The sequence below is a fragment of the Suillus bovinus genome (genome assembly GCF_016758785.1).
Source record: "Suillus bovinus strain UH-Sbo-P2 chromosome Unknown EDB93scaffold_16, whole genome shotgun sequence".
NCBI lineage: Eukaryota > Fungi > Basidiomycota > Agaricomycetes > Boletales > Suillaceae > Suillus > Suillus bovinus.
In genome coordinates this window covers 234,433-260,618 of record NW_024542072.1, presented here as the reverse complement: position 1 = coordinate 260,618, position 26,186 = coordinate 234,433, and the positions used below count along the sequence as shown (strand labels likewise).

At 48.5% G+C, this 26,186-nt stretch overlaps 8 protein-coding genes across 8 annotated transcripts; 4 read left to right on the top strand and 4 right to left on the bottom strand.

The window, feature by feature from the left end:
• Positions 1-1,284: 1,284 nt before the first annotated feature.
• Positions 1,285-1,903, top strand: EDB93DRAFT_1135281 (uncharacterized protein). The gene is made up of 3 exons (XM_041449106.1): positions 1,285-1,405; positions 1,466-1,585; positions 1,647-1,903. The coding sequence occupies exons 1-3, from the start codon at positions 1,376-1,378 to the stop codon at positions 1,779-1,781; spliced, it is 285 nt and encodes a 94-aa protein (XP_041309366.1). The 5' UTR covers positions 1,285-1,375; the 3' UTR covers positions 1,782-1,903.
• A 424-nt stretch (positions 1,904-2,327) lies between these two features.
• Positions 2,328-5,594, bottom strand: EDB93DRAFT_1135279 (uncharacterized protein). The gene is made up of 11 exons (XM_041449105.1): positions 5,185-5,594; positions 4,994-5,127; positions 4,810-4,942; positions 4,620-4,760; positions 4,254-4,570; positions 3,678-4,204; positions 3,481-3,624; positions 3,273-3,425; positions 2,736-3,221; positions 2,559-2,681; positions 2,328-2,508 (listed from the first exon to the last, which is right to left on the bottom strand). The coding sequence occupies exons 1-11, from the start codon at positions 5,557-5,559 to the stop codon at positions 2,432-2,434; spliced, it is 2,610 nt and encodes an 869-aa protein (XP_041309365.1). The 5' UTR covers positions 5,560-5,594; the 3' UTR covers positions 2,328-2,431.
• Positions 5,595-5,620: 26 nt separating this feature from the next.
• Positions 5,621-8,497, top strand: EDB93DRAFT_220460 (glycoside hydrolase family 85 protein). Its single transcript, XM_041455759.1, has 6 exons — positions 5,621-5,865; positions 5,922-5,939; positions 6,021-6,094; positions 6,144-6,563; positions 6,624-6,729; positions 6,784-8,497. Exons 1-6 carry the CDS (start codon positions 5,689-5,691, stop codon positions 8,341-8,343), a joined length of 2,355 nt encoding a protein of 784 aa, XP_041309364.1. The 5' UTR covers positions 5,621-5,688; the 3' UTR covers positions 8,344-8,497.
• Positions 8,498-8,635: 138 nt separating this feature from the next.
• Positions 8,636-12,201, bottom strand: EDB93DRAFT_220463 (purine nucleotide binding protein). The gene is made up of 17 exons (XM_041455760.1): positions 11,945-12,201; positions 11,723-11,893; positions 11,386-11,673; positions 11,219-11,335; positions 10,982-11,168; positions 10,878-10,931; positions 10,704-10,829; positions 10,569-10,654; positions 10,472-10,519; positions 10,286-10,423; positions 10,079-10,235; positions 9,892-10,028; positions 9,723-9,842; positions 9,509-9,671; positions 9,302-9,453; positions 9,141-9,249; positions 8,636-9,092 (listed from the first exon to the last, which is right to left on the bottom strand). The coding sequence occupies exons 1-17, from the start codon at positions 12,154-12,156 to the stop codon at positions 8,928-8,930; spliced, it is 2,430 nt and encodes an 809-aa protein (XP_041309363.1). The 5' UTR covers positions 12,157-12,201; the 3' UTR covers positions 8,636-8,927.
• Positions 12,202-12,764: 563 nt separating this feature from the next.
• EDB93DRAFT_1239741 (AAA-domain-containing protein) lies at positions 12,765-17,430 on the bottom strand (the record flags this gene model as incomplete). Its single annotated transcript, XM_041451675.1, has 10 exons — positions 12,765-14,207; positions 14,258-14,791; positions 14,844-14,998; positions 15,048-15,257; positions 15,313-15,445; positions 15,496-15,950; positions 16,000-16,173; positions 16,225-16,296; positions 16,346-16,505; positions 16,558-17,430. 10 exons carry the CDS (start codon positions 17,428-17,430, stop codon positions 12,765-12,767), a joined length of 4,209 nt encoding a protein of 1,402 aa, XP_041309362.1.
• An 825-nt stretch (positions 17,431-18,255) lies between these two features.
• EDB93DRAFT_220268 (uncharacterized protein) lies at positions 18,256-20,626 on the top strand. Its single transcript, XM_041455757.1, has 5 exons — positions 18,256-18,478; positions 18,535-19,627; positions 19,681-19,849; positions 19,905-19,981; positions 20,033-20,626. Exons 1-5 carry the CDS (start codon positions 18,370-18,372, stop codon positions 20,541-20,543), a joined length of 1,959 nt encoding a protein of 652 aa, XP_041309361.1. The 5' UTR covers positions 18,256-18,369; the 3' UTR covers positions 20,544-20,626.
• A 460-nt stretch (positions 20,627-21,086) lies between these two features.
• EDB93DRAFT_220326 (uncharacterized protein) lies at positions 21,087-22,164 on the bottom strand. The gene is made up of 2 exons (XM_041455758.1): positions 22,016-22,164; positions 21,087-21,965 (listed from the first exon to the last, which is right to left on the bottom strand). Exon 2 carries the CDS (start codon positions 21,963-21,965, stop codon positions 21,213-21,215), a length of 753 nt encoding a protein of 250 aa, XP_041309360.1. The 5' UTR covers positions 22,016-22,164; the 3' UTR covers positions 21,087-21,212.
• Positions 22,165-22,998: 834 nt separating this feature from the next.
• Positions 22,999-25,979, top strand: EDB93DRAFT_220213 (general substrate transporter). Its single transcript, XM_041455756.1, has 18 exons — positions 22,999-23,260; positions 23,329-23,353; positions 23,404-23,446; positions 23,499-23,582; positions 23,631-23,730; positions 23,782-23,864; positions 23,915-23,973; positions 24,021-24,065; positions 24,115-24,118; positions 24,171-24,187; positions 24,241-24,331; positions 24,396-24,415; positions 24,466-24,714; positions 24,776-24,782; positions 24,833-25,120; positions 25,186-25,240; positions 25,300-25,458; positions 25,517-25,979. Exons 1-18 carry the CDS (start codon positions 23,227-23,229, stop codon positions 25,714-25,716), a joined length of 1,563 nt encoding a protein of 520 aa, XP_041309359.1. The 5' UTR covers positions 22,999-23,226; the 3' UTR covers positions 25,717-25,979.
• Positions 25,980-26,186: the final 207 nt, after the last annotated feature.

Below are 26,186 nucleotides of genomic sequence, written 5' to 3'. Positions count from 1 at the left end.
AATTGAGAGAAAGCGCATTCGGGCGCTTCGCAATTTGCATTAGGAGGCGCTGCTGTGTCCACCCCCGTGGCAGCGGCAGCACCGGAAGTAGCAAGGACCACGAGGTAAACGATTTTAACGAGTTTCATGGTATCTGATATGACTAATCATCAATTTATGATGCGACCATGCTAGACACCGACGGAAAGTTTGGTTGTGTGATGTGCGCAAATTTGCTATTACAAAGTATTAGAAGAGCCATCATATGTTCGTTTAATGAAATGCACATAGTGTACCACAAAAAGACTGCTCACCGCAAAAGGAGCCGTTCGTCTGAGACATTTTCGACACAACTGCATTGAATCTATACTTGTTCTCGTTTCTCGTTGGCGGCGCCTTAGTACGGCTGGAACTACACCGGGAGAAAGTTTTATAGCAAGGCGCACCAAGTTAATGATAGCCAGTGGGCCGCAGAGATCGCAGGAAGGATAATCGTTGAGGCAAATGAACGAACAGTCTTTCTTGATTCAATATCGGCCGCTGCCGCTGAGCTTTCTTGGATCTAGGCCGTTTCTGAGCGGAGCGCAGGGATGGTGATCTAGAGACAGCTCGGAGTTGTCAACCACATGGGTCAGAAGAAAAATGAAAATAAGGGAAGGAGTGTAATTATTCTCCAGACTCGCAGAGATGTACCGTGTGCTATGAGAGCTGTGGAGGCTGCAAAGTTCACTCGTGGCTCAAAAGAGGTCGGCATGATTAACAGTGCTGGAGGGAATCGCTTTTGATTTTGATGAGTCGGGTCATGTCAAACAACAGAGACGAGGTTGATGGAATGAGTCATTATTCATTACTAGGGATTTCGTAACTTGTCATGGCCCACCCGGCAATTTTCAACCAGTTTTGTTCTGCCTTAAGGAGTTTTGCACCCTACACTACCTCAGAGTTCAACGCAACGTGTTCAATTGTATATCTTTGGTGAGCGTAAAATTTTCCTGCATTTTCTGAACGCTACTAGACTCGAACAGATCATAAGCGGCCGTCCAGTCAGAATCATGAATTATTTGGTGAGCGTTTTGACAAATCATCTGATGGCCCGGATCTGATTGAGCCTGACGGAGAATCATGATTAATCGAATGTAGACGTGCATGAGGAGAGGAGTGATTGCGTGAGTAGCGACCGTGTTTACGAGAGTAACTTGAAGAGTCATATTGAGTGGCTCGAAGCGTCGTTAATCGGTAAGTTCAATGTTTTGTAAGGATATACTGTCATGCACAGCTCAGCCGCAAGGGTCATTATCGCAGCGTCTGGCCCCGTCCCATGTTATAAGGGACCTGCTGATCCAATCCTCGAAATTCAAACCAACTAATCCTTTTGCCAGTGTCTCGAGCGCTATATATGCATTTTGTTCATCCTCCCATGCTGATCGTAAGTGACCTGCTCATCGCACATGTTTGTTTTCCAGCTCAGCTGACTTTTTGCCACCAGGTTGGTGCTGGGTCAGTGGGTCTGGTAGCAGCGTTGACGCTCCTCCAAAAAGATATCTCAGTTCGGATCATCGATAAAGATCTCCACCCTCGCATCGGACAGCGTGGTTCCAGAATATGGGTTTGTCGCACATCCACTTGTTAGGCCATCCCGTGATCTCATAACTATATGCTCTATGTAGCCCCGCTCCCTCGAACTCTACAACTTCCTGGATGTTTCAGATGTCAATAATCTGGGGATAGCAGCCCCTCTCCGTTCATACAAGCCCGGGACGTTGGAACCTGTGAAAGACTCATCGATGGTCCTGCATATATAAATTACCCCAGCAATACCATTTGTGCGCAACACTATTGTATAATCAAACCTTTATGTCGCATGTTCCCAGAACGACGGGTCGACAACGTTACAACTCCTAGATGTAATTCTGCGACGCCACCTACAGAAGTTCTCTTGTATATATATAGATCTTCCCGTGTAGTGGTACTATATCCGAGTCAAGCGGTGCCTTTCATGCTAAACGTCAAAGGTTTTAAGTAGCACGAGACAATGACCAAATTTAACTGCACAATGATATGCCCGACAGCGACGATATTCCACAACAAAAGAGTCTTGAGCGAAAAGAAATGAGGAATCCGCCACGCCAAGGAAGACACTAGCCCTTGCGAAGTCTGCACAGGAAGCAGTCGCGTCAGAATACAATGCCAGAAATCAAAAGCTTGTATGTAGATCATGGTCACGATTGCGGCTGCTTTAAATACCAACAGTTGTTGTGGCATTCACATTCACAGCCTCGGATTCTGCTCTGAACTTGTGTCGCTTTTGTTTTACTATAGGATCAAAAGGATTCCTGGCCAAGCGGGAGTGCTGCAGAATCACTGAATTTGCAATATGATTATGAAGAAAATACAGGAAAAGCGACGATTACGAAAACCACAGGTTAAATTTTTAAGCAGGTTCGGAATAAAACTAATAACGGCGACCGCCACGAGTCCCTCCCCCGGGTCCTTGATATGGTCCATAATCCGGAGGTGGACGACCACCACCTGTACATAAATTAGTAGATATAACCACTAGAATTAATGAGTACACGTACTAGTACGGGCAGGAGGAGGAACAGGCGGAAGCGGCGTAGGTGGTGGGGTTGCACGTCTGGTAGCACTAGGAATCACAGCATTGCGTAACAACATCATCAGGTCATCAGTTCGGAACACGGGGCCTAGAATAAATTTCGCATCAAGGATTCCTCAGGATTTAGAAAATAGTGACGGACCATCAAAAGAAGCTGGGTTAGGTAGCTGTCCAACAAACCACGAAATAACAGTGGGCAAAGTAGACGCCTTGTCATCATCCTTCTTAACATGCTGCAGTTCTCTGTCTCGTTCTCTTTCCCAGCCTGCGGGGCTTCCAAATCGCCTTCTAGGGGGACCCTCCCACCTCTCTCGGTCACGGTCGCGAGGCGGGGGAGATGATGGCCTCTGCCGCTTACTAGGGGGGCCAAAGTCAGGTCTTGCAGATCCCTCGCGTCTCTTGTAATCCGGAGATGAGGTTCTCTTTACGGGCGGCTGACTGGCTGGCATATGCGAAGCTGAAGTCAAGGAGAACAAAGAGTCTGTTCGCTTTTCCATGAAATTTGAGGTGCTGGTTGAACCCAACGCGGCAGGCTGACGAGCTGCCATGGCAAACCCAAGATCCCGTGCTGCAATGGCATCAGTTCCCAGATATGTATGTCGTTGAGCAAACCGTTTGATGGGAGGATCTTGAGAGAACTGTGAGCTCCGCATCCTATATGAAGTATGTGTGCACGTACCCGAGGGATACACCTCAGCTATTCTCTTTTCAAGCTTCTGTGCTGCCTCAAGATCACCATACTGGTACTCATAACGAGCCCACCTTTCCCAAAGGGGACGAGCGCGTTCAGGCGGAAAAGCTGTGATAACCCGTTCAAAAAGAGCTCGAGCATCTGGGTGAAAAAATAGTGAGTGGGTGAACAGCACGCAAAGAAAATGGAACCCAACTGTTCTCGTCATTCACGGATATCAAAAATCCGAGATATCTCAGAACAAACTCAATCTCATCACCATAAGTTTCCAAACCTTTCTCAAATATACGTGATGCCACGCCAGTACCGCCATCTTTGTTGCAATGGTACTCCATTAAAGCTGAAGAGGGACCATCATCATCTGTGGCTCTAACTCTCGGGCTTTCAACATACCAGCGGCTTCATACACCTCCCACGGCGTCCATCGGTCACGCCTAGCTTTCGCAAAAACTGAACGGAAAGCCTTGAGGTCGAGAGCACGTCGTGCAAACCGAATGTACATGATCCAAACAACACCGTATTCTTGTCTTCGGTCGGAGAGCTCTTTGACTTTTGGAGGCTTCTCATCGGAAGCCTGAGTGGCAAAAGACGACGTATTGGAGATCGTTCCCGTTTCTAACGACCCTGAACCATTCCCAGCTGGAGCACCTGTAGGCACGACACGACCAGAGCCATCAGACGTAAAAGACGAGTTGGCGGAATTAACACGATTTTCGAGCTCATCCAACTCAGCACGCAAGACGTCAAGAAACTTGTCGAACGTCGCAGTAACCTCAGCGTGTTCCTTGCGGGACTCTTGCAGCTCACAGTATGCAAAGTGGAGGAGGAAACTGGTAGGATTGGCCTCCATGCCTGACTTGAGAATATTCAGCGCCTCTTCCGGCTTACCCATGCTGTTTGTCCACACGAAAGCCATATACCTGTACAGACCATGAGCTATCCATGATAGAGTTAAAATTAGAGACAAACCATATTTCCGCATAAAACCTCATTCGTATAGCAGCTTTGCGATACACGCCCTGTATACGTGAAATAAGAGTTGCTTTATCCTTGTCTTCAAACTCGAGTGGGTTACTCTCTTCCCACTTCAGGTAAGTTTTCCAAGCCCCGACAAGTGCCCTTTCAGCCGCATTGAACGTGGGAGTAGGAGGGAGGTATAGATGTGGCCGTGTCGATGAAGAAACCGGTGGCGGAGGGAACAGTGGTCCTAAATGTCGTTGGAGCTGACGAAGCACTGTACGAGCTTGCATGTATGATGGGGATAAATCTGACATGAACTTCTTGGCCTGCACCACCGTCAACATCACATCGCGTCACATTAGCAAAGTCAATCACCGTTATCTTGTTGAGGCTATTTTCGAAAGTCTCCAGTTCTGACCAGAGCCTCTCGACATTTTCAAGGGGGATTTGAACCGCACGATGGTAGACCTTCCGCAGGGCGTCCATCTTTTGCTGTTCCTCCCATGTTGTGGTTGTCTGTCACGGGCGTCAGTAGCGAGCTGAAAGTGGCAGGAGGATGACAAACCTCCCCTGCCTTAAGGAACTGGATATAATCACTCCAAATGTCCCCACTATCTTTGTCTTGGCCTATACGGCTCAAGGCAAACTCATACGCCTTGCTAACAGCTTCGCGACTGGCCGGTGAGGTATTAACTCGTCTGGGCAAGTAGTTCAATGCATCTGGAATATCGTGCACATATCACACTGACCTGACGTAGGTAAGATAGAACTTCCAGAGGTCAACTAGAGGAGAAGATCTTAGGAATCTTCTGAAAAGTTCTTCGGCGTAAGGAAAGAGTCCGGGGCTCAGAAAATGATTGAGATATGCAATTTGAGCGGACGACTTGGTATTTGTGATACATGTTAAGGAGTGCAGAGTGCAAGGCTGGAAGGTGCATACCGTATTGGGATAGACTTCAAGCAGAGCTTCATATGTCTGTTTTATTTGTTCAATTTCACCGCGCGCCTCGGCGAGGTCGACGAGTTTGTTCCAGCCGTCTGGATCATGAGGTTGCTCACGCAGCTTCTCGCGCAGAACATGCCATTCAGATGGAGCTTCTTGACTCGGAGTATCTTGCTTGACATTGCCTTGCCGAGCTGGAGATTGTTCGTGTCCGTTTTGAGCGGTTGTCTGGTTGAGAGCATTCAAAGCATTCAGAATTTCTTCGGTGGGCTGAGTCTTGTCTCCAATATACTCGGTGTCGTTCGTTGCGATTTCCGTTGGTGTTTCGATATTGACTATACTGTCCTGTTGTTCCTCAGACATGTCCGTCATAAAAACGGAAAAAAAAGAACGGTTTGGAGGAGAGTTCATCATACACAACAACCCCATTGCTATTTCCCACGCTCTTATTCAATCATCGACATCAACTAGTACCACTGCAAGTTTGAATTCGTGGACGTCATGCCTCTGCGAGGAACTGGACATGGAAAACTTGTTGGCGACGTGGCACCTTATTTCGAGTCTCTGGCCGAGCTTGATCAGTGGGCTAGTCTCCCTCACGAAAAGTTGATGGCTGTCTTGGAGTACCAGGCCCGTCCTCAGCTTGCAGAATCACTGAACCAGAAAGGGAAGCTTTTGGTGAAGAATCAAAACTCATGGTCTTCCACGATGCCCCACTAACCCGCCTATCAAAGGTGTGCCACGATTATAAAGTCAGTAGGTGACTCGGTTGATTTATGTCATATCAGTCATGGTAGCCGTAATGAAATGACTCAGTCTTCCATTCTACATAGGGAGGATACACAGAATCTCCTTCTGGCCTATGCTATACATTCAATTTTTGGCCTCTTTGTGACACATTCGTGTAGTACGTTAACCTAATCGACTATCTTATCACACCTCATCGCTTGTGGCAGCTTTTCGCATCACAGAGTTACTGTTCCTCCATCAGGATGGACCAGTGCTGCACATCGACAAGGGGTCAAGATGCTCGGAACAATGTGGGCTCCACAAAGCATTATTAGACAACCCTCACTCCACTCACCCCGTTCCAGAATATTTGAGGGATCTGGAGAAGCTGACTGCCTCCAGTTGATAGTTGGATCTCCTCAGGCGGGCGCAGGCCCAATTTTACGTACAGATTCGGTCCCCATATCAAGACACTATGCCTCAGTTTTGGCAGAGCTTGCTCGTCAGCGCGGGTTTGATGGGTATCTCCTGAATTTTGAATGTCCGCTTCGAGGGGGCCCGGAACAAGCGCGTGCGCTTGCCGGGTGGATTTTACTTTTGAGATCCGAGCTCGTAACCAAAGTTGGTCCCCATGCTCAAGCTATTTGGTGAGGCCAAGGCGGATCAAAAGTATGTGACAAATGTTCCTGACCCAATTCGAATCACAGGTACGATAGTGTGGTACTCAATGGCCAACTAAGATGGCAGGACCGACTGAACAGTCTGAATCTCCCATTTTTCCTCTCATCTGATGCATTCTTCACGAACTATACGGTAAGTGTGTGCGTGTTCACATTTGCCGCCCTTATCTCAAGCGTATTGCATAAGTGGCCGCCATCTTTTCCAGCTCTTACTGCCCAGTATTTTATGAGTTTGGATCCAGTACTCATCGGCGATGATGTGAAGGGGTCTTCTATCTCCTCCGTCAAGTCTCTTCAAAGCATCTTTACAGGTGTTGATGTCTGGGGCCGAGGATCTCACGGTGGAGGAGGATTCGGTTCCTACAAAGCCATGACACATATCGACCCCCAATCACTCGGCCTGAGTGTCGCCCTTTTCGGGCAAGCGTGGACATGGGAGAGCGAACAAGACAAGCCAGGATGGAACTGGGATCAATGGTGGGAATATGAGCGCAAATTATGGATTGGTCCTGTAGACCCTCAAGAGGTGGTCCCTGTGCCTGATGCTCCCAGACGTCCTGGAGAGCCTGGATGTCCTCACGATGCATTCGAGCCAGTATCGTCATTCTTTGTACATGCCGCCCCTCCTGATCCCACTCAGTTCGTCTTTTACACGTCATTCTCTCCAGGAGTCGGGCGTTCGTGGTTTGTCGAAGGCACCAATGTTCTTCAGACAAAGGATGGTTGGACTGATATCGACAAGCAATGTTCCCTTGGGAATTTAGTGTGGCCACGACCATCTGTGATATGGGAAAGCAATGATCGTCCAGAACCACTCCCTTTAGCGTCATCCATGTTGGACATGAACGACGCATGGAATGGAGGGAATACCCTTAAAATTTCCGTTGCCTGTGCTGGCAGTTCGGCAGATGATGCATTGTTCCGGTGTATCTGGCTCCCTGTGCAGTCGTTGAATGTGACTTCCCAAGTGTCATATGACGTTCACATCGTTTACAAAACTGTCGCTTGTGAGGCGACCGACCTTGACCTTGGACTTTTTGTGAAGCCGTTGATGGCGGCTGGCGAAGACCCCCCAGAGATCAATGTCGGGGCATCTACTCAATCTTATCTCAAGAACGGTTGGACCAGACAAGTCCTTAGCTTCTCGCTGCCTCCCGGCACAACCAATACGTTGATTGCCGTTGGCTTGATCATCGGTTTTATTGCCGAAGATCCATCTCAGCCACTTGATTTTTCAGTCTCATTGGGTCAACTTGCTGTATATCCATCATCTGCCGCCGCCAGCGTCTCGAAGGGAACCTCCGGGATTATGTGGGCTAAATTCCAAAGCACCAACCCCATCACCTCCCCTTCAAGTGATCTCAGCGGGCTTCTCACCTGGGACATCGCATCCTCTTTTCCACGTCTCACCTTACGGGCAATATCCTCACCAGAAGATCCAGATCCTGCATGGATTTTAGACGATACCAAAGAACGATTCCCATCATTTCTCTACTTCAATGTTTACGTCAACCCGCACCCCCTCTCAGGAAGTGTCGCCAGTGCCACAGCCGCGATATTCATTGGAACAACAGGCCTAGATGGGCGTGCCAATAGATTTTATGTGGATTCAACGATTCTGCCGAAGAACGTGATGGACGGGAGAGGGTTACGTTTCTATGTGCAAGGCGTTTCTGACAAAGGTGATGTCCTACCATGGGAGATGTGTGCGCACGTGGATTGCATGTTCGAGCTCAGAGGCTGTTGATGACTGGGACCATGCCAGACGCTGAGTACGTAAACACTGCTGTGAGAGTAACTTTTTTGTATCTATACGTCGCTTGTTATCAAAACAAGACGTTTTCAAACGAGGTAGTTTGGTGTGCAGCACGTCACACTAGTAGCTAGTAGAACTTGTATTGATTCGCATCATATCTATGATTCAGAGGGTCTATGAAGGGTCCGTCATAGTACAGCGATCGAAGTAACCCCAATATAGATCCCGCATGTACTTGAATACAAGGTATCTTTGTCCACCAGAATAAAAACACTGTAGCTTTCAGTACTCGCTGGGATTTAGCTCGTAGCCAGGGCTGTCAATACATCTCCGAGGGCGTTCCAATGGAGTGAACACGACAGAGGACTGAAAGAAGGGATGAGTGAAAGGTAATAAACTCCAAGGTAGTGGGTGGTATCATGGGAGTTAGCCTTATTGGGTATGTTATGACGCGAATCTGGCCTTTCAGCATGCTGAATTGAGTCCTCCCCGCATGTGCAACTGTGTCGTCTTTGCAATGAAAACAAATCAGCACCCCATGAAGAGCCGCTCATTATAAGTCCACGATAAATAAATCACATAAAGTTCTGAGCCTTCTTGCCTTTGACAGTAGTCGTCTTACCCTTCCGACTCTGGGTTCTGGGCTTACTAGCCTGGAACAGCTTATCAGCGGCGACCTCATCCTCATCCTTGACTTTCTTCTTCTCGTCATCGGACACATCAACAACTTCATCATCTAACTGGAAGAGATGTCAGTGCACGGCGACGATCATGCTTAGGGTACTCACATCAAAAACGTCCTCTAGATCAGGCGCGGGGCCTCCTGAGAGTTTCTTGGGTACTTTCCCGAGGTCTGTTGCTTTGTGAAAGGGTATTGGATGTTCCGTGCTGTTGTACCTGGACTTGCCATGAGCGACAATCAAACACAATAGTGATTAATGAGACTTACTTTTTGGTAAACGATGTCTTGGTCGCAGGTTTGATGAGCTTGTTAACAATGTCATCTTTCTGCGTGCCCACGCCGAGCTCAATGACAGTGTCCCAGTCTTCACGGGAAAGATAATACTCATCCATTCGTTCGATGACGTCATCGACAGCAGCCTATGAAGAACGCGATAAGCAGCGAGGAATAATAAGAGCAAGCGACAAGACTCACCGCGCCCTCATCGATCAGTGGCTTAACGATGTGAGGGTACAGTGCAGGGATGTACGACTGGCGGATTTCGTGCTTGTCCCCCGAGACTTTGAGTCGCATTCGGACCTGTACGTCTCCCAGTTGTCGATTAAGTTTGTTCTGTTTCGAATTTTGTCCTAGCCACCTGTGCGAGTTTCATATGGATGACGTGTGTAGTGATCCGGGAGAAACGTACTGAGGGAATGTCATTGGGTTTTGACCGCCATATCCGCCGCCTGGACCAAACAGAAATGAAGCGGGTCGCACCATCGAACACACCGCATGCAATGGCATCAATGACCAGTGTTGTTCTGGCCTGAAATACATTATAAGATCCAATAGAGAGAGTCATGCAGTCTGCTCACCCGTGAATCAGGGCATCGACAAGATCGGCATCAGATATAGAAGATGCGGCTTGATCCATCAACTCGAGTTGCTTCAACATCTTTGGAGGCCCTTCGAGATTCCGAACCTTGACAGGTTGAGTCTTCAGATAATTTTCCTGACGAGAGAGTAAGTACTTATGTGGCGTTTGGAAATAGTGTATTTCACCTGGATGAAAAGCGGGACGAAGGAATGGTCATGGAAGTATAATTCCATCTTGTCGCCCAGTGTCTCCCGAACATTCGGCCCAAACGCGTACGGGCCAAGAATTTTATTCGTCACGTCAAACGGCGTCAAAATGGTGTACTTTTCGTTGATCTTTGCACTACATTATAATATAATTAATGAATAGCAAACGACGAAGAGCACACGTACAGATTCTTCGCCTCATCAAAGTCCATGCTACTACTGGATAGTCGCCACGTCGACAACATATTCAAAACTTGTCGAATATCCGACTGAGAGCCGGTGATGAGCTGGTCGATGACGTTCGCAGGAATTTTCATCTTCTCCCTAGCCGACGATATCAGCATGTGTCAATGTAATTGAAGGGCAACTTACTTGTACGCGATCGTCATTATGCGTGATCGGACAGCTTGAGCCTCGGGCCTGTTACTACAGTGAGCTCCTGTTACACCTGAAGTCAAGTTCGACATACCGTCTAAATGGCATGCTAAAAGTATTTGCGACGAGTGGCTTCAGCTTCTGGGCGCCTCTATCGTTAGCGATGCAGATAATAGGTATCTGAATGATGAGATAAGACATTTGCTCGAGTGGACGGATCAACACATACTTTTGTCTTCTTGATCAAGGCGTTGAGAGCGCCAACGCCACCCCTGTCGCCAGCGGACATGCCGTCGACTTCATCCATGATGAGACATGTCTTGTTGGTGATTCTGACTCCTGCTGCGTTTGTCGCCTAGTGACGTGTTAAACCGACGTGACAAAGAGTACGGAATGAACAAACATCATTTCCACCCATCCATCCGTCTAATGACAAGTTGCTGATGTTCATACCGCTCTGGATATGTGTGAGCACAATGAAAGGGTAAGGCTGCACTCCCGACTTACCTCCACTAACTTTTTGCTGCGCGCGTCACTCGCATTAAGTTCGATGGGCGTGAAGCCTTCGAGCTTGGCGCAAAGATGTGCACTGGTAGTCTTACCTATGCCAGGCGGGCCAGTGATCATTACTGCGCGATAGACATTCATAGCGTTTTTCCCGGGCTTTTTAAAACCACACTTCAAACTACTTGACCTGCGAGGGAAATTATGCTTCATTTCATGGTCATCAACCTTTAGACTCACCAGTCGTGAAGCCATTGCTGTAATTTTTCGACCTGTCCTTTGTTACCGCAGATTTCCTTTAATGACTGAGGAGCGTATCTCGTTGTCCATAACTGGTTCGAGATGTCGGTTTTGGAGCTGTGGTAAGAATTAGCGGATTTTCTGAGTGAAAAAGAGTGTACACTGACCTGCCAGATTCACCGGCGTCCTTCGATGCTTGTTTCTCCCTCCGCTCGAGCTCCTTCGCAGCCTGTTTGATCGTTTCTTGTTCTTTTGCCATCTTCTTCTTGGTCTTTTGGTCTAACTCATCACCGCCTGGTCCACCTGGTCCTTCGCGAGTAGCAATTAGATGAAGGAACTCGTCCTCGGAGAGCGTCTTGAGCTGGTGCTTTTTGATCGCATTAAGCTTCGAAGGACCGGCATTGTCACCCAAGACGACAAACGATGTCTTTGATGAAGGCTGCCCTACGACGCGACTATGAAATGTAAAGTTTGGTAGATGATGTGTATATAAATATAACTCACCCCCCAAATCGCTTCGCCAAGTCTATTGCTTCATCCCTGGAAAAACTGCTGAGTTCGCCGGTAAAGACAAAGGCTAGTCCCTCGAGACAGTTGGACGACTTGGGCTCGGGGACCTGTTTCGAACCAGGGGCGGATGGTCCAGCTAACTTTGCGGCTTTTGCAGCGGCCCAACTAGGTTGCGTAGTTCAGAGAAAGGAACACCAACATGGAAAGTCAGCGTACTTGAAAGTTTTGGCGGCCGGTTCCGCGTTCTCTCCCCTGTCCTTTCCTTTGGCTGGTATCTTCGAGGTCGACGCTGACGGGACTGCCTTCGGTACAGACTTCGCGATAGCGGCTAGTTTCTTCTTTGGAGGCGGACGCGAGTCAGATTCGTCCTCATCGCTTGAGATGATGACAGTTTGTTTTCGCTTTTTCTGTGAGGTGTTACGGGACATTGGTGGGCGCCTTGTGCTAGGAGTGTGGTGCGCGTGTAACTCAGACTCACGTCGCGTCACATTCTGTCACACGTAATGATACGTCCTGTCACGACGCGTTGGTATTCCTCGGTCGAAATTCTGTATACTTGAGTCCCATTAGGCGCGACGATCACAGCGACACGCAGCATCACCCACACGTGGCGCAGTGATGTTTTGGGGTCGTTTTCAGCCCAGCACAAGTAAGCCGTACGGCGTATACTGTGCCTTTGATGTTAAAGAGTCAAAAGTTTTTGTGACGCTGAGATACTAAGGAACAATTCAGTGTTTGGACGAGGGGATGCTTCGTGTTTGTACTGCAGTGAATATATCCGCATTACTTCTAGGCTGTCCGAATTGACAAAAAGTGCACCCTTGGCAGCACTTTGAAGAGTTCAAGTATCACTGATCACGTGCCCGACCCTCAAATAGGGGTAAGGAAGTTTGGGACCCAAGTCAGTCGAGGCCAAAAAATTCCACGTAAGAGGAGATGTCAATATTGCAAACGCTACAAGTACTAACAATGATAAGATACATAAAATTGCGAAATAAAAACAATAATCTACCACATCAAATCGATAAGTCAACACTCAAGGCGAGTCGGGATCATCACCCCCAGCAGCAAAGTCATCCAAAAATTCCTTAAGTGTGTCTTGTATCTCTTTTACGAGCTCATCACGATCCCAGTCAGCACGGTGTCTCCATATGCACCCAAGCACGGCTGCACGAAGCTGTTCGAGAAGCTCGACGGAGAGCTGCGCGGTTCTGGAACATAGATCATGCTGAAGAGTCGAAAGTAGATGTTCATCAACGTGGAAGTCCGGTAAAGGAGTAGGGGTTCTTTCTATTTCAACTGAGGGTACAACCACCATGGGTTGCTCTTGTATAATATCAACGGCGGGGGTTAATGACCGAGTGACTAGTGGAGAGGGTGTGCGGGGAGACGGCATTAATGGATTTAGAAGCGCAACTCCGATCGCTGGGGACAACGAAGGAAGAGGTGGGGTAAATCCATCTTGCGCGGGCACTGTCGACGGTCCTGCACCATTCAGGAGGTGTGATATGGAGGTTGCTGGGAACCCGCCGTCAGGAGACATCGGATTTAAGAGCATAGGGTCAAAACCAGGAGGTTTCCGCGGGGAAGGAGAGTCGACAGCCATTGCACTTGAATCTGACAAACCATTGACAGCAATAGGTGCACCATAAACGGGCAACACATCACTTTCGGGAAGTGGTTGAACGTCATTTGCAAAGCGCACAGCTGAAGCTCTATTCTGAGCGTGGGATGCACCTATGATGTCCATCGGGTCATGGTCATCATCGCTCGTTATCGTCCGCTGACGTTTCGAGTTCCGAGGGGTGCTAGGTTCTTCTGCTTTATTGTCACTTGACTCAGGAGAACCGCTTTGACGCTCAGTAGAACGTGCCCTTTTCAGTCGCCTTTCCAATTGTAGCGGATCCGTGATAGTGATATCCAGTTGCTGGCCATTGTGGCGAGCACTCCTGCGAGGCGCTGCCGCGCCGTTCTGAGCGTCCTCTGCGGCCCTGATCTTCTCTTTCGCCTTCTTGCGTTCCTCCCTTCTCTTCCGCTCCCGCTCAGCCATCCGTTGACACTCATGCTTAAACTGAGCATCGAAATCTTGGATGTTCACTTCGGCAGCAGTCAGCATAGCTTGTGCCCTATACAGCCTGTCACCAGTAGGATCCTGATGTGAGCGTGCCGCGGCGTTGAAAACAATCTTGTTGATGTCCTCAAGGAAATCTTGCGGAGTGAGGTACTTGCCCTTGTACAGGTCAACGTGCATCCTCTCGAGGTCCATGTCAAATAGTTGTGGTTCTTGTGGCTGTGGGGGTTCTGGATGTTCGATTGGTTGAGGATCAGGATGGACGCCATTAACGATGCCGTTTGGCTGCTCCTGGGTGGCCTGCTCACAGACGTCGATGACGTCGTTTTCGGCTTGTACGGTTATAGTAGTGGTGGCAATAATCTCCACTTCATTGACCACAGGAATCGGATCGAAGTCATACTCCTCCTAAAACAGGTAATCGGTGAGTGCGCAGCAGTTGCGGTAATCATGCTCACCCTGGCTTTCTTGGTAAATCGTTTGAACTTGCGTTTCAGCTCTGTTAGTATAGGGCCGAGACGATACTTCAGTAATGTGATGACACGCTGGTCATTCTCTTCCTGAACAGCAAGCTCAGCAGCCGTCGGTTGACGGGGCTCAAGAGGAGGCGCAATCGGTAGTTCCTCAAGAATTCGTTTTCGGCGTTTGATACCATCTGCGAACTGGTTCGGCGGTCGACGAATGTCAGCGATAATACTCGAGAAGAAGGCTTCGCGCTGAGCTTCAGTGGGAGTGGGTAGTGCGAGGCGATTCTCGCGGATCATACCGAACCATGAACGGACGTCACGGGGTAGTGAGGAAAATGGACCATCTACAATGGCAAGTACGAGGATAGGGTCTGTAGGCGCAAGCGAATCAAGCATGGATCTGACAGTGGATCGTGCAGTCTCGGAAACCGCTGCTGACCACCCATCGAGGGAAGGAAGGTAGATAACTGAGGGCTGATGTCTTTTAGCCTCGACAAATAGTTGAACTACAGCGGCTTCCACAGTCTGATAATACCATCAAGAGCACGAATTTACCAGGAGGATGAGGCAAGCTTACCCGGGTTGAGTCCCCCATAAGTGTCCCAAGATCGAGTGTTTGAACATGATATCCCTCCAAATGATGAAGTGCGGCGGCTCCTAAATAGCCTTGTCCCATACCAGCAGGCCCATGGAGCACCAATCGTGGTCGATAAACCCTTAAGGTCTCCATGGCTATGGGACAATCAGCGACTCCATCGACTAACAAGTGGCCAGTACTCACATTGGATGAACAGTTCCCTGTCAAGGGCATTCGCCTCACTATCCTCTTCCCACATAGCTTCTTCCAAAGCAGTGCGCTTCTTGCTAACAGGGAGAACCTTGTTGATAGCATCTTTTACCTTATCCAAGGTGTCGGAAAGCAAAGGAGCAAGCTGAATCGGGAGAGGTGAAGCAGATGAGGACGACGAGCGTGCAGATGACGGCACGAGCTCTAGAATTGGAACGTTAGTTACAACACTATCTGTATTACGACCAAACAAACGTACTTTTAATGGAAATCATGAAGTCTCTGAATGTTACGCCGATGGTTTCGGGCTTAAGGAGCAGTCGATCACTGGACTGGTATATCTGAGGATATCGCCGCTGAATAGCATTCAATGCCGCTTCGGTGCACAAAGCCTGTGAATGTGAGTATGATAACCAGGGCGCATAGTTGTAAAATCGCATACCCGAAGATCCGCACCACCATAGCCCTTGGTGAATTTTGCAAGTCCCTTGATATTCTCAGCACCTTCTCCATCCTTCCAGCCTTCCCAGTCCTTTGTCATGATTGTCAATATACGTTCACGGGCCTCGAGAGATGGAAGGGGAAAATAAAATTCCCTGTCGAATCGGCCAGGTCTTCGTAGAGCAGGGTCGATGGCATCTGGACGGTTGGTGGCACCTATGACAATCACCTGGCCACGTCCGTCCATACCGTCCATCAGCGCTAGAAGCGTTGAGACGATTGAAGCGTGGATTTGGTCCTGCTTCGATGACCGGACGGGTGCTAATCCATCAATTTCATCAAAGAAGATGATACTCGGTTGGCAATTGCGTGCTTCCTCGAACAGAAGACGAAGTTGACGTTCAGCCTCACCGACCCATTTTGACAGGCAGTCGGCACCCTTGCGCATGAAGAAGGCTAGTAGATTATGAGAGGTGATCTCCTGACGGAAAAGAGTGTAACTTACAGACTCCCTTGCCATTAGCCCGACAGCTCGCAGCCAGAGCACGGGCGAGGAGCGTCTTTCCTGTACCAGGGGGACCGTGGAATAGCACTCCACGAGGAGGCGTTAGATTGAATCGCTGGAAGACTTCTGGGTACAATAGTGGAAGGATTGTCATTTCCTTCAGAGAATGGATGTCTGCAGATAGGAGGTCAAGAACGTATGACAACAGAATGGAAGAACACGCACGATCGTCCAAGCCACCAACTTCATCGAAAGTGACATTGGTATTGACTCCCAATGGGTCTGCGTCAGCCAATGCTGCGAATAGATGAGTCCGAGATGATTTGCAGCCTACAATGGCATTCACCTGCATCGCCAATTTTACCCAGATTCGAAGGAGTGCCAGCAGCGGCAGCAAGGTCGCCTGGCAGTAGACCAGCGCCGCCCGCCGAAACAGGGCCTCCGGCACCAAAAACACCAGCACCTCCAAAAGGTTTACGGGGAGTTCGAGTTGGAAAATCAGAATCCTAGCATAGATGTGCGTTAGTTGACTATACATGTGGCAATATGATGACGCACTGAGTCATCGGCTGGGGCCATGCCCATCCACCTGCTCAATTCAGCACCAGAGGCACTCCACCCTGGTCCACGCCTTCGATTGCCGCCACCTCGCCCACCAGCCGGACGCGGTTTGGCTTGTTTCATCTCCTCCAACGCTGGTGGGATGGCATAGTTAATTGGGACACGTTGTCGTAGTGCATATGGTTGGCCATTCGACTGCATATCCTGAATATGCCCGGCTTCCTCATCCAAATCCACCTCGCCTTCGGCATCAAGATCGTTATCTGAGGATGTACGCGGTGCGTCATCAAGAGAGCCATCTGCATCAGCTGAGCCGTCTGATGGCTCGTCGATATAGCCATCGTCCATTTCAGCAGCGGCTTTACTTTGAGCACGCGTTAATCTTTTGGCAGGATTGTTACTAGGCTCGTAGCGCTTGGGTTGACGAGTGATACGTCCACTAGAAGTTGTAGGAGGAGGCGGGGGGTTCTTGTTCCTATTGCGAAGGACACGACGATTGCTTGTTATGTCGTCATTAATGGAACTGCGTTTGCTGGAAGAGCGCGTTTTTCGACGTGGTTGATCATCATCCTCATCATCACCATCCATCGCGTCAATATGAGAATTAACGAGTTCGACATCTTCATCATCTCGGAATATCTTGTTGACCTCATCATCACTCGACTCGCGATATTGGGCTAACTTGACTGTGCGACCTCTCTGGGACTTGACGAAGGTAGCAGGAGGAGGAGACTCTGGTGATTCCGCAGAGACTGGTGGATGGTCGTCCTCATCGATCACAGACTTCTCACTTTCGAAGTACTCTGAACTGGATTGGGAAAATGCGCGGTTTCTGGTTGAACGACGAGGACCATCGATACCTTGAGTCATTTGAGTTGGTGGTGCTGGAAGCTTAATAGTTGGAGGGATCTTAAATTTGAGTATCACTGGCGGTTGCGGTTCGTTGGACGATGGCAAGTGAGGTGGTTCAGATGATTCTGCTAAATGAAAGTCCTGCTGAGGAAGTGGTGAATCGGGATCTTGCATAGACCAAAGTCGCAGCACAAAATCGCGAAAAAGAGCGCGAGAGAAAGCGCAAGAGAGACTTCACGTCTACGACGACTCGTTGATTAATTCTTGAATTGTTTTTGGATGAAAATTGGATGAAACTAGCAGGGACGGTTGGCAGAAGCACTGACACCACCTTTGTTTGCAGGTGGCTATTGCCTGCTATTGATTGTTTGGCTTTATTTGTATCTGATGGCGCGTGGTGACCATGTTGCTCCGAAGTTAGTGTCCTCCCATTTCCCCCTCCCCTTCAACTAGCCAATCCTCCCCAAAGGATCAAGTTTCTCTACCTGAAAACCATAGATTCTTTGTTATCTCGGTAGTCTCAGAGATCCACGCAGAAATCCATGAAATTTGAGCAGAAAAAAAGGAAAAAATGAGGCTAGATGAGGACTTTTTGTTGAAGTGGTTGAGGAGACGTGGTGGAAGTTCCAAGGGAAGAAGTGCTCGGTTTTCTTCGTCGAATGTTGCTGCATCCACTCCAACTTGCTGCAGGGTCATGACGTAAACGTGTCTCGTGATCTTGTCACACATGTGACCGGGCTTACCTTTGATGCTGATCAAAGCAACCCAAAAAAGGAGCAGGTATTCATTTCCACACGAGCCTAGCTGTCGCTGTCAAGCAAGCCTTTCGAGGCGAGTTTACGGCAACAAGCCAGCCCATGATATTTAAAGCGATAGTCCGCAGAAGTACCCTCTATTTAATTTCTCCCATCTATCACGTATTCACGACCTGTACGACTTCAAGTTTTTTTTAACTTAATGAATCACACTTTTCCATACTCTGAAGATCGAGCTTCGTTATCTGAGCGAGAGATCCCCCAGTACGCGCTGTCATCTAACATCCGAACAAAGCCATTCCCATCTCATGGTGCGCCTTTGTTCTTTTAACCGCTCAAAAGTCCTCTAACTTATCCAAATTTATAGTCGCGAGATCTAGCAGTGATTCAGAGCTTACTAGCTCAGACAAGCTATCCGCACTCCCCGACTCTCCTTTGTCCCGTCCACGTGTCTTAAGCAGGATGGAACCTCAGACCATTCAGATTTCGCAATCGACTCCTTCCCTGGAAGGTTTCACGGGTCATCATAATACTTCCGCCTCTGACACGCCCCGGGCAATCGCTTCAGAGAGTTCCATTGGCAAGGGTAGTCCATTTCAACGCGTCTCTTTCGAGAGCGGCCCTTCTCGCATACCATCCCCTCCCAGTAATAAGTCTCGTTCAGGGATTAACGTGCAGCACCACCCCTTGCTTCGCGATAGCGGCGCTCCACCCTCGAGGTCACCGCTGATCGAGGCAACACTATCTCGGTTTCGCCGCCCAAGCGACCCCCCTCGACCATCCTCAGCTATGCGCGCAGAAGCTCAAACATCAACATCCAGGAAGGGTAGTTACGACTCGCCTTCCGCGTCACAATCTCGAGCTGCATCTCCCATGCGCATATTCGCGTGGCCCGGCTTTCGTCGTAGGGAAACGCGCGAAGAACCGTTCGTCCCTCAGAACCCCTTTCAGAGGCAAAACCCGTTCCGCAATTTTTCTATTGGTAGCCCTGAATTCCCCAATGGTGAAAGCCTTGATCCCACCTGCGAGGACACGCTCAAGCAATTTCTACCTCCTCCAATAACATGTAACCCCTTGAAGACTTCACGGAGATTCCTCCGTTCCTCTCGTTATTTTTTGATGGATACTCTTCCCCGACAAATATACCTGCACTTACTGCTTCGCCTTCCTTCTCTTTATTTTTCACGCATCGCTCGTATTTATCAAGATGCAGAGCTCAGTCGCCCGGATATTCAACGATTGATTGATGCCTGTGCCTCCCAAGTGCAGAACCCTTCCTCCAGCCCTATACCGCCAGGGGCTCACTACCACCCACAGCCTGCTCTTCCTTTAGCAGATGAATGGACCTCCAATAACGTCTCCCCAGCTCTTATCAGATTCAAGCATTCCTGGGAGGCGTTTATCGACTCTCTGCTCCGAGAGTGGAAGACCCTAAACCTCGTTTCCGCTTTATTGCTTTCGTAAGTCACTGCTGTTACTTGAAGTTCGGAAGTTGTTGAACGCTCCTTCACAGTGCCATATTATCTATGTTTCAGAACACAGAGATGTCTCAAGATCCTGTGGTCCGCACAGCAGCGCTACTTTCGCTGACGTCCGCATTGATGAGCTTATCTTTCGGCTGTATCTACATTGTCCGCTTTGGCACCATGAGAAGCATGTACAAAGCCACCCGTTGGGCTGAGGTACGTGGCGCACGAAACTGCCGTCCATTCACGCACGTTCACAGCAACTCCACAGGAAGCACGTAAAACAACAACATTCATTTGGTGGAACGTATGGGTTCTATTAGCAATGCCTGCAGTATGGCTTGCCTGGTTCGTCCCTCCCATTCCCATCACGCTCTCACACTCACCTGTGCCTCATAGGGCTATGTGTTTCTTCATAGTCGCCATTCTCTCCTTTGTGTGGCGCTCTGGTTCTTCATCAAACAACCCCAGCCCCGCACCGCTCTCCCCAACCGCTATATTGGGCCCGCGCATCGCTGTCACGACCCTGTTCATAGTCGGGCTGATCGACTTCGTGCTGATCGTCAACACGCTGCATAACTACGGACGTACAAGGGATGTAGAAGGTGAAATGGGGTTACTGAGCATGGATGAATCGTCGCAAGCACGCCGGCCTTCTGCTGGCCTTGACCGTGAGGACCGAGGGAGACGGGCAGGACATCTAACAAGAGGCAGAACGCGCTTCCCGGGAGAGAGGCGTGGGCGGCCTGATGGGCATCGTCCGCCTGAAGGTGGCGTGCTGTCAGCTGTCACGGGTCTCGGCCTTACAAACCTTGATGGTGTGCTGAATTCTAGTCCCCGTAGCTCTAACGAACTATCACGGGAGAAGGATAGGGACAGGGCTGTGGTGATTGCGGCCACCAATGATTGAATGCCATTGTATGCTCAATTTATTATTAGACTCTTACAATGATACCTCCGCTCTTTTATGATGATGATCCTTCCGCGAGCAGTTCGGCGGCAGTATAGACATTGCACTTACTCATCCACACTCTTTTGTGTACCATACGTGTAAGTAGATAGATTGTAAAGGAAGATGATTCAAATTATTATTGGATTGTCTAAGGCACGTTGGCAAACAAGTTACACTAGAAAGAGTGATACACCAAATCTGAGATCAAGTCAGGTAAGCTACAGACAGCGAGACAATCAATCAAAACCAAAGCAGTATCAGGAACAACGAGGTGGATGGGAAAACGTATGCAATAGCGAAGCAGTGCTAAAAAGATAGCCGATAAAGACCAGACAATATGCACGTATGTCATACGGCGTCTAGTGTGGAAAAAAAAAAGCGCAGGACACACGATGATTTAGAGTACAAAGCAGTGATGCGTCAGGAGAGCTTCTAAAGCGAACCACAGCATGAGCGCCGATTATGTAGACAAAAGATACTACTCACGTTACAATCATCTACAGGAACCTGATCTGCCGTCATAATTCGGCGGAGGAAGTTGGAAATGGGGGGGCTGAAGCTGACCTCCCATGTGTTTCGACCGGGAGGGATAATCGAAGGGTGTATAAGCCTTGGTGAGAAGCTCCGCTACGCCACATCCAATGAGATGGGTGGCGAGATCAAGGCCGGGTGGGAGAATTTCACTACAGTGCGGACAATTGAGCACTGTTTGTCCAGTCGATTGCATGGCACCGACAGGAGGAGGGATGAATCCACCTTCCTTCGTCGGTGGAGACGGCTGCGTGTACCCGCCACCGGACAAGGGAAGCGAGAAAGACGTATAGTGCGAAGGGGCCTGAGAATGTCCGCGCCTGTTGGTAGCGTTGGAGTTTGCAGGGGGAATAAAGTATGACATGATAATGCAAGATTGTTGAGGATGGAGGCTGGAGAAAATTGACGGACGAAATGGATCTTATATGAAAGATGTACGGCTGTGGCCAAGGATAAGCTTTGTTTTAACAATGCGGGGATCTTGAGATCGGGCTGCGGTGTCCAAGGATACCTACAAACACGAGGCTGCCAAACGACAGAACAAAGTGGATAGGGATACGCCACAATGCAACATACCAATAACACGAAAAGAGCAGACAAGTTGGGATTAACCCCGATGGGAGGACAGAACTCAACTTTATTCAAATTTGGACGTTGGAACGGGGCCATGTTAGCGATGCATCTCACTTCCACGATCGACTCTTCGATTAATAGATAACCGAGAGTCCTATTATATGTGAAAGTGCCGTTATTCCTATTATTTGAGGATAAACCCCACCTTGTACGCCCGCACCCGTAATAATTTGGCGAGATGAGTTGTCGGAATGGGCTATTGTGATGCCTGATCATCTGCAGGTCCGAGATAGGTCAGCGATGGGAGCATAATTGCCGACGCATACTAAAATTGCAAGAATCACGGTCAATCGAGCTCGCCCACTGGTAAAAGAAGCATGACTGATGACCCCAAAAGTATAATAAAGGGGATTCTTTTCAATAAATGCGTGACTCGGTTTGAATCATTTCCGTGGAAGTTAGTGTTGCGGGCGCCGCTGGCCTTGGAATGTTAGTTTATGTTTCTTGCCATGGGCGTAAAAGTATTCCAGACCAGGAGGAACCGGAAATAGGAAATAAGGCAAGAGCAATGGTACTGATGGTTGTGGCGGCGGTGACTACTGAACAAGTGATCAACCAAGCGGGTCACTTGGTCGTCGGGCAGTCGGGTATGCCGGTAGAGCGTCCTAGTACACCCTTTGCTGGTAACTTCGCGGTCGCAGATCCTCGTGAGTTTATTGGATGTATCCCTCCGATGTTAGGTAAAAGGACATGAAAAATGAACAAAAAATGAATGCGTTGCGGAGGTTCATTCATCTAATCCACCGATGGGCTCATGAAAATGATCGGGATGATCATTGGAACCATCGGACGGTGCCGATCCTCCGGCAAGGGCCGGCGGCACTTTGCGTAGCGACTTGCTTGGCAGCGCTTGACAAGCCTGATTGTATGCGCAACCAGGTTCTCCTCCCATAATTCGTCGGGGTGTTCAAACGTTCCAACCTGGTCCCTACGCATCATGAGTAATTCTCAGTCATACCTATAGCTCATCTTCTACAAGCCCCATTACTACATCGAATCACACCATTGCTATCGAATAGCCTGCGAGAACTCTCCTCTGTATCGTATCTTCGAATTGCCGAGGACCTCGTGAGCCTGTCGCTGATCGCCAATATTATTCCCCGCTTTCACACCTTCATGATGTAGTACAGTCGAACAAACTCTTGGAAGCCCTCTATTTGTATTCAGAAAACGTGTCACGAGCCACGATGTTGCAAAAACGGCGGGTATAGAAAATACTCTATTCCTTAGGGCATCGCGTGATAGAATCCGACCTGATCCGAGTTATCTCCCGTCGTGGACAGCACATTTACGGACTGCGTTCCGATTCCCGAAAGTCATCCTGAGTTCGTCAAGTGGACATGCACCCATGACCATCCATATAGCATCAAACTTGGAAGCCGAGGTTTCAAAATATCATTCCCCAACACACACAGTACTATGTCTCTTGACCAGGAGAAACGTCAGCCATCTAAGGTAGAAAACACTGATCATCACCATGAGCAGATCAAACAACAATTCGGTTTGGATCTGTCAGATATTGCTGCTCATGCTCCATCACTGCGCGGTAATAAGCTAACAGCTGCAGTGGCGTTTGTAGCAGGAACCGGTTTCACACTCTTTGGGTGCGTTGAGAAGTAACTATACTTGAAACCCTCATCATTTTGCGATTCAGATACGATCAAGGTGTCATGTCATCACTCCTTACGGGTAATCAGGTAAGTATTCTATCAAACCCTGTATCGAAATGACTATATCTCATTATACCAGTTTGAGGCTTCCTTCCCTGAAGTCATAGTGGAGACCAGTCACCCCGATCACGCCACTCTTCAGAGCTTCACAATCGCCATTTACGTATGTTTTTACCTTTGTACTTCATACCATGGTGCTCAAAACGTGCAGGAAGTAGGCTGTCTCTTTGGTGCCCTGTCCAATCTTTGGGTGGGAGATAAGCTCGGTCGTCGAAGGACGATTGTTTTAGGAGGCAGCATAATGATAGTCGGTAGCCGAGCCGTCTGTGGCCCGTTCAGAGCACTGGCTAAATTCATTACAGGGGCAATTCTACAAACTACTGCGTTTTCTTTTGCACACTTGATCTTTGCCCGTATCGTCACAGGCTACGGAAACGGCCTGATAGTGAGTGATGTGCCTACTCATATTCAAAGTCCTGCTGAAAACATTTGTAGACATCGACGGTGCCAGCATATCATGCGGAACTCTCCCCTTCCGCAAAGAGGGGCCGAATGTACGTTGTTAATAGCACTTTAATGACAAAACGCAGATTTTTCCTAGGATAATGATGGAGGGGACTTTGATCGTGGTTGGAGTGACTATTGCGTGAGTCTTCTTGGCATCAATCTTTTTGAAATTGACGGTTGGCTTGCAGCTATGTGTGTGGATCGTTATTTTATTGCTTCATTTTTTGTTGACCGCACGCTCTAGTTGGTTGATCTAGCACTGTATGTTTCAGTTTCATTATTCTTAATCTAGCTAATGACAACGATCAAATAAGATTTTTTGTAAATTGGTCATCTGCTCAGTGGAGAGTTCCAATAGCGCTGCAGTTGGCGTTTGAAATAATCATGGTGACATGCATCGGATTCGTGAGTTGCTTTTACTCTGCAAACTACGTATACTAATATATTCGATTTGGTACACTATGCATAGCTTCCTGAGTCGCCGAGGTGGTGAGTTCTTGTCATCCTCCATGATTTTCATCAAATGATCAGAAACCCAGGTTGGTAAAGCGTGGTCGCAATGCAGAAGCGATGGCCGTCATATCTGCAATGGAAGATAAACCTCTTTCCGATCCAGAAGTTCAGCGCACTTACTACGGCATTCGTGAGGCTGTTGCTGTCGAAGCATCTAGTCAAAGTTCACTACGTGAACTCACTACCGGGGGTCCAAGCCAAAACTTTAGACGAACAGTCATTGCTGTAGTATTTATGATGATGCAGCAGCTGACGGGCATCAATCTCGTTACCTTGTGGGTATTTCAGTCCCCTGATGCGGCCTGCTGTCATCTAAAAACGTATTGATATCAACAGTTATGCTGTATGTCACGCGGTCATATGGTTTGATGTGGCAACACTGAAATCGTACAGACTATTGTATTCCAGCGTCTTGGTCTCTCCGAGGTCAACGCACGGATTACCTCTGCAGCCAACGGCGCAGAATATGTTCTTGCTTCTATTGCTGCTTATTACATTATAGACTATGTTGGCAGGCGCCAACTTATGCTGATTGGAGCCATCGGTCAATCCATCGTGATGTTGCTCTTGGCTATCTTAGGATATATCAATAATACACCAGCGCAGATTGTGAGCGTAGTTCTGTTATTCGGCTTCAACACGTTCTTTGCTTTTGGCTGGCTTGGTCTGGCTTGGTTATACGTGAGTCAGCAACGGCTGTTTTGATCTTTTTTACAGATCTGATCTTTTCATTTCTGGTATCCCAGTGCGCTGAGATTGCCGGGCTCAGAACTCGAGCGCCGACAAATGCACTAAGCACGGGTTTGTCAATCTCTTGCGCCGAGATACGGAGACAAATTAACTTACCTATCTTTCCCAAGCGTCGAACTGGACATTCAACTTTGTTGTGGTGATGGTCGTTGGCCCAGCTTTCAACACTATCTCCTGGAGAACCTATCTTATCTTCGCGGCCCTGAACGCAATCATCGTTCCAGTTGTTTACTTTTTCTTCCCCGAAACTGGCGGCCGGTCTTTAGAAGGTAAGCTTTACATCGTCTTCTGTTCGGGACTGGCTCCTGGCTAATTTTATCCTGTAAGATCTCGACGTTGTGTTTGCGTTGGCATATATGACTGGCGAAGATCCTGTCAAGGTCTCACTTCGGAAAGATGTCCCGCTTGCTGGATCGCGAGAGGCGGACGAGATTCTTGGAGTCAGTACAGGCGTTCAATATCACTCTTCAGGAAAGCACCCCACGCCATCCTCTTCACCGGGAAAAGCTGGAACACGGGCGGCGTAGGTGTGACGATCGTTGAATTGAGGTCTAACAATGAGCTGTTTATGAATCAAGCATATTGGGGCGTGAGCGAGCTTCAGTTGTGAAACTGTGTGGTCGCAAATTGAATAAGCTAGGCTAGGGGGAAAGCAAGTACTTGCCCTTTTTTATGTATATTCTGCAAATATCGATACAAGAGATCTTTGTCATGATTGGACAATGTGGTCTTGACTTCTAACATGATGCACACCGGGTTAAGCTTACGGGCACGTGACTAGTGATTAGCGATAATAATTCAAGTGCTAAACTTACACGGGATGATGACAAAGCGAATTTCTAAAATTGGCTATCCGAACAGACGAAGAAGTTAGTAACACCTCAACCTTACATTATCATTGCCTAAATAGGCTGCCATACTACCCTGGGAATGCCAATCTAATTAGCTCAGTTTGCATCAATCCCTGACACTGCCAATAAATACCTGAATAATGCTG

Excerpts from the sequence above, each read along its gene's own strand:
- EDB93DRAFT_1135281 (XM_041449106.1), top strand. The coding sequence starts at position 1,376 with ATGCATTTTGTTCATCCTCCCATGCTGATC. Across the intron at positions 1,406-1,465 it reads TTCATCCTCCCATGCTGATC|GTTGGTGCTGGGTCAGTGGG; the intron begins GTAAGTGACCTG and ends TTTTGCCACCAG. Across the intron at positions 1,586-1,646 it reads AGCGTGGTTCCAGAATATGG|CCCCGCTCCCTCGAACTCTA; the intron begins GTTTGTCGCACA and ends TGCTCTATGTAG.
- EDB93DRAFT_1135279 (XM_041449105.1), bottom strand. The coding sequence starts at position 5,559 with ATGACGGACATGTCTGAGGAACAACAGGACAGTATAGTCAATATCGAA. Across the intron at positions 5,128-5,184 it reads TTGAAGTCTATCCCAATACG|TCGTCCGCTCAAATTGCATA; the intron begins GTATGCACCTTC and ends ACAAATACCAAG. Across the intron at positions 3,222-3,272 it reads AGCTGAGGTGTATCCCTCGG|ATCCTCCCATCAAACGGTTT; the intron begins GTACGTGCACAC and ends AGTTCTCTCAAG.
- EDB93DRAFT_220460 (XM_041455759.1), top strand. The coding sequence starts at position 5,689 with ATGCCTCTGCGAGGAACTGGACATGGAAAACTTGTTGGCGACGTGGCA. Across the intron at positions 6,095-6,143 it reads CTTTGTGACACATTCGTGTA|CTTTTCGCATCACAGAGTTA; the intron begins GTACGTTAACCT and ends CGCTTGTGGCAG. Across the intron at positions 6,564-6,623 it reads CCCCATGCTCAAGCTATTTG|GTACGATAGTGTGGTACTCA; the intron begins GTGAGGCCAAGG and ends TTCGAATCACAG.
- EDB93DRAFT_220463 (XM_041455760.1), bottom strand. The coding sequence starts at position 12,156 with ATGTCCCGTAACACCTCACAGAAAAAGCGAAAACAAACTGTCATCATC. Across the intron at positions 11,894-11,944 it reads CCGGCCGCCAAAACTTTCAA|TTGGGCCGCTGCAAAAGCCG; the intron begins GTACGCTGACTT and ends TACGCAACCTAG. Across the intron at positions 11,336-11,385 it reads GACGCCGGTGAATCTGGCAG|CTCCAAAACCGACATCTCGA; the intron begins GTCAGTGTACAC and ends TTCTTACCACAG.
- EDB93DRAFT_220268 (XM_041455757.1), top strand. The coding sequence starts at position 18,370 with ATGAATCACACTTTTCCATACTCTGAAGATCGAGCTTCGTTATCTGAG. Across the intron at positions 19,850-19,904 it reads AAGCCACCCGTTGGGCTGAG|GAAGCACGTAAAACAACAAC; the intron begins GTACGTGGCGCA and ends GCAACTCCACAG. Across the intron at positions 19,982-20,032 it reads CCTGCAGTATGGCTTGCCTG|GGCTATGTGTTTCTTCATAG; the intron begins GTTCGTCCCTCC and ends TGTGCCTCATAG.
- EDB93DRAFT_220326 (XM_041455758.1), bottom strand. The coding sequence starts at position 21,965 with ATGATCAGGCATCACAATAGCCCATTCCGACAACTCATCTCGCCAAAT.
- EDB93DRAFT_220213 (XM_041455756.1), top strand. The coding sequence starts at position 23,227 with ATGAGCAGATCAAACAACAATTCGGTTTGGATCT. Across the intron at positions 23,447-23,498 it reads CACTCCTTACGGGTAATCAG|TTTGAGGCTTCCTTCCCTGA; the intron begins GTAAGTATTCTA and ends TCATTATACCAG. Across the intron at positions 24,416-24,465 it reads CTTCCTGAGTCGCCGAGGTG|GTTGGTAAAGCGTGGTCGCA; the intron begins GTGAGTTCTTGT and ends TCAGAAACCCAG.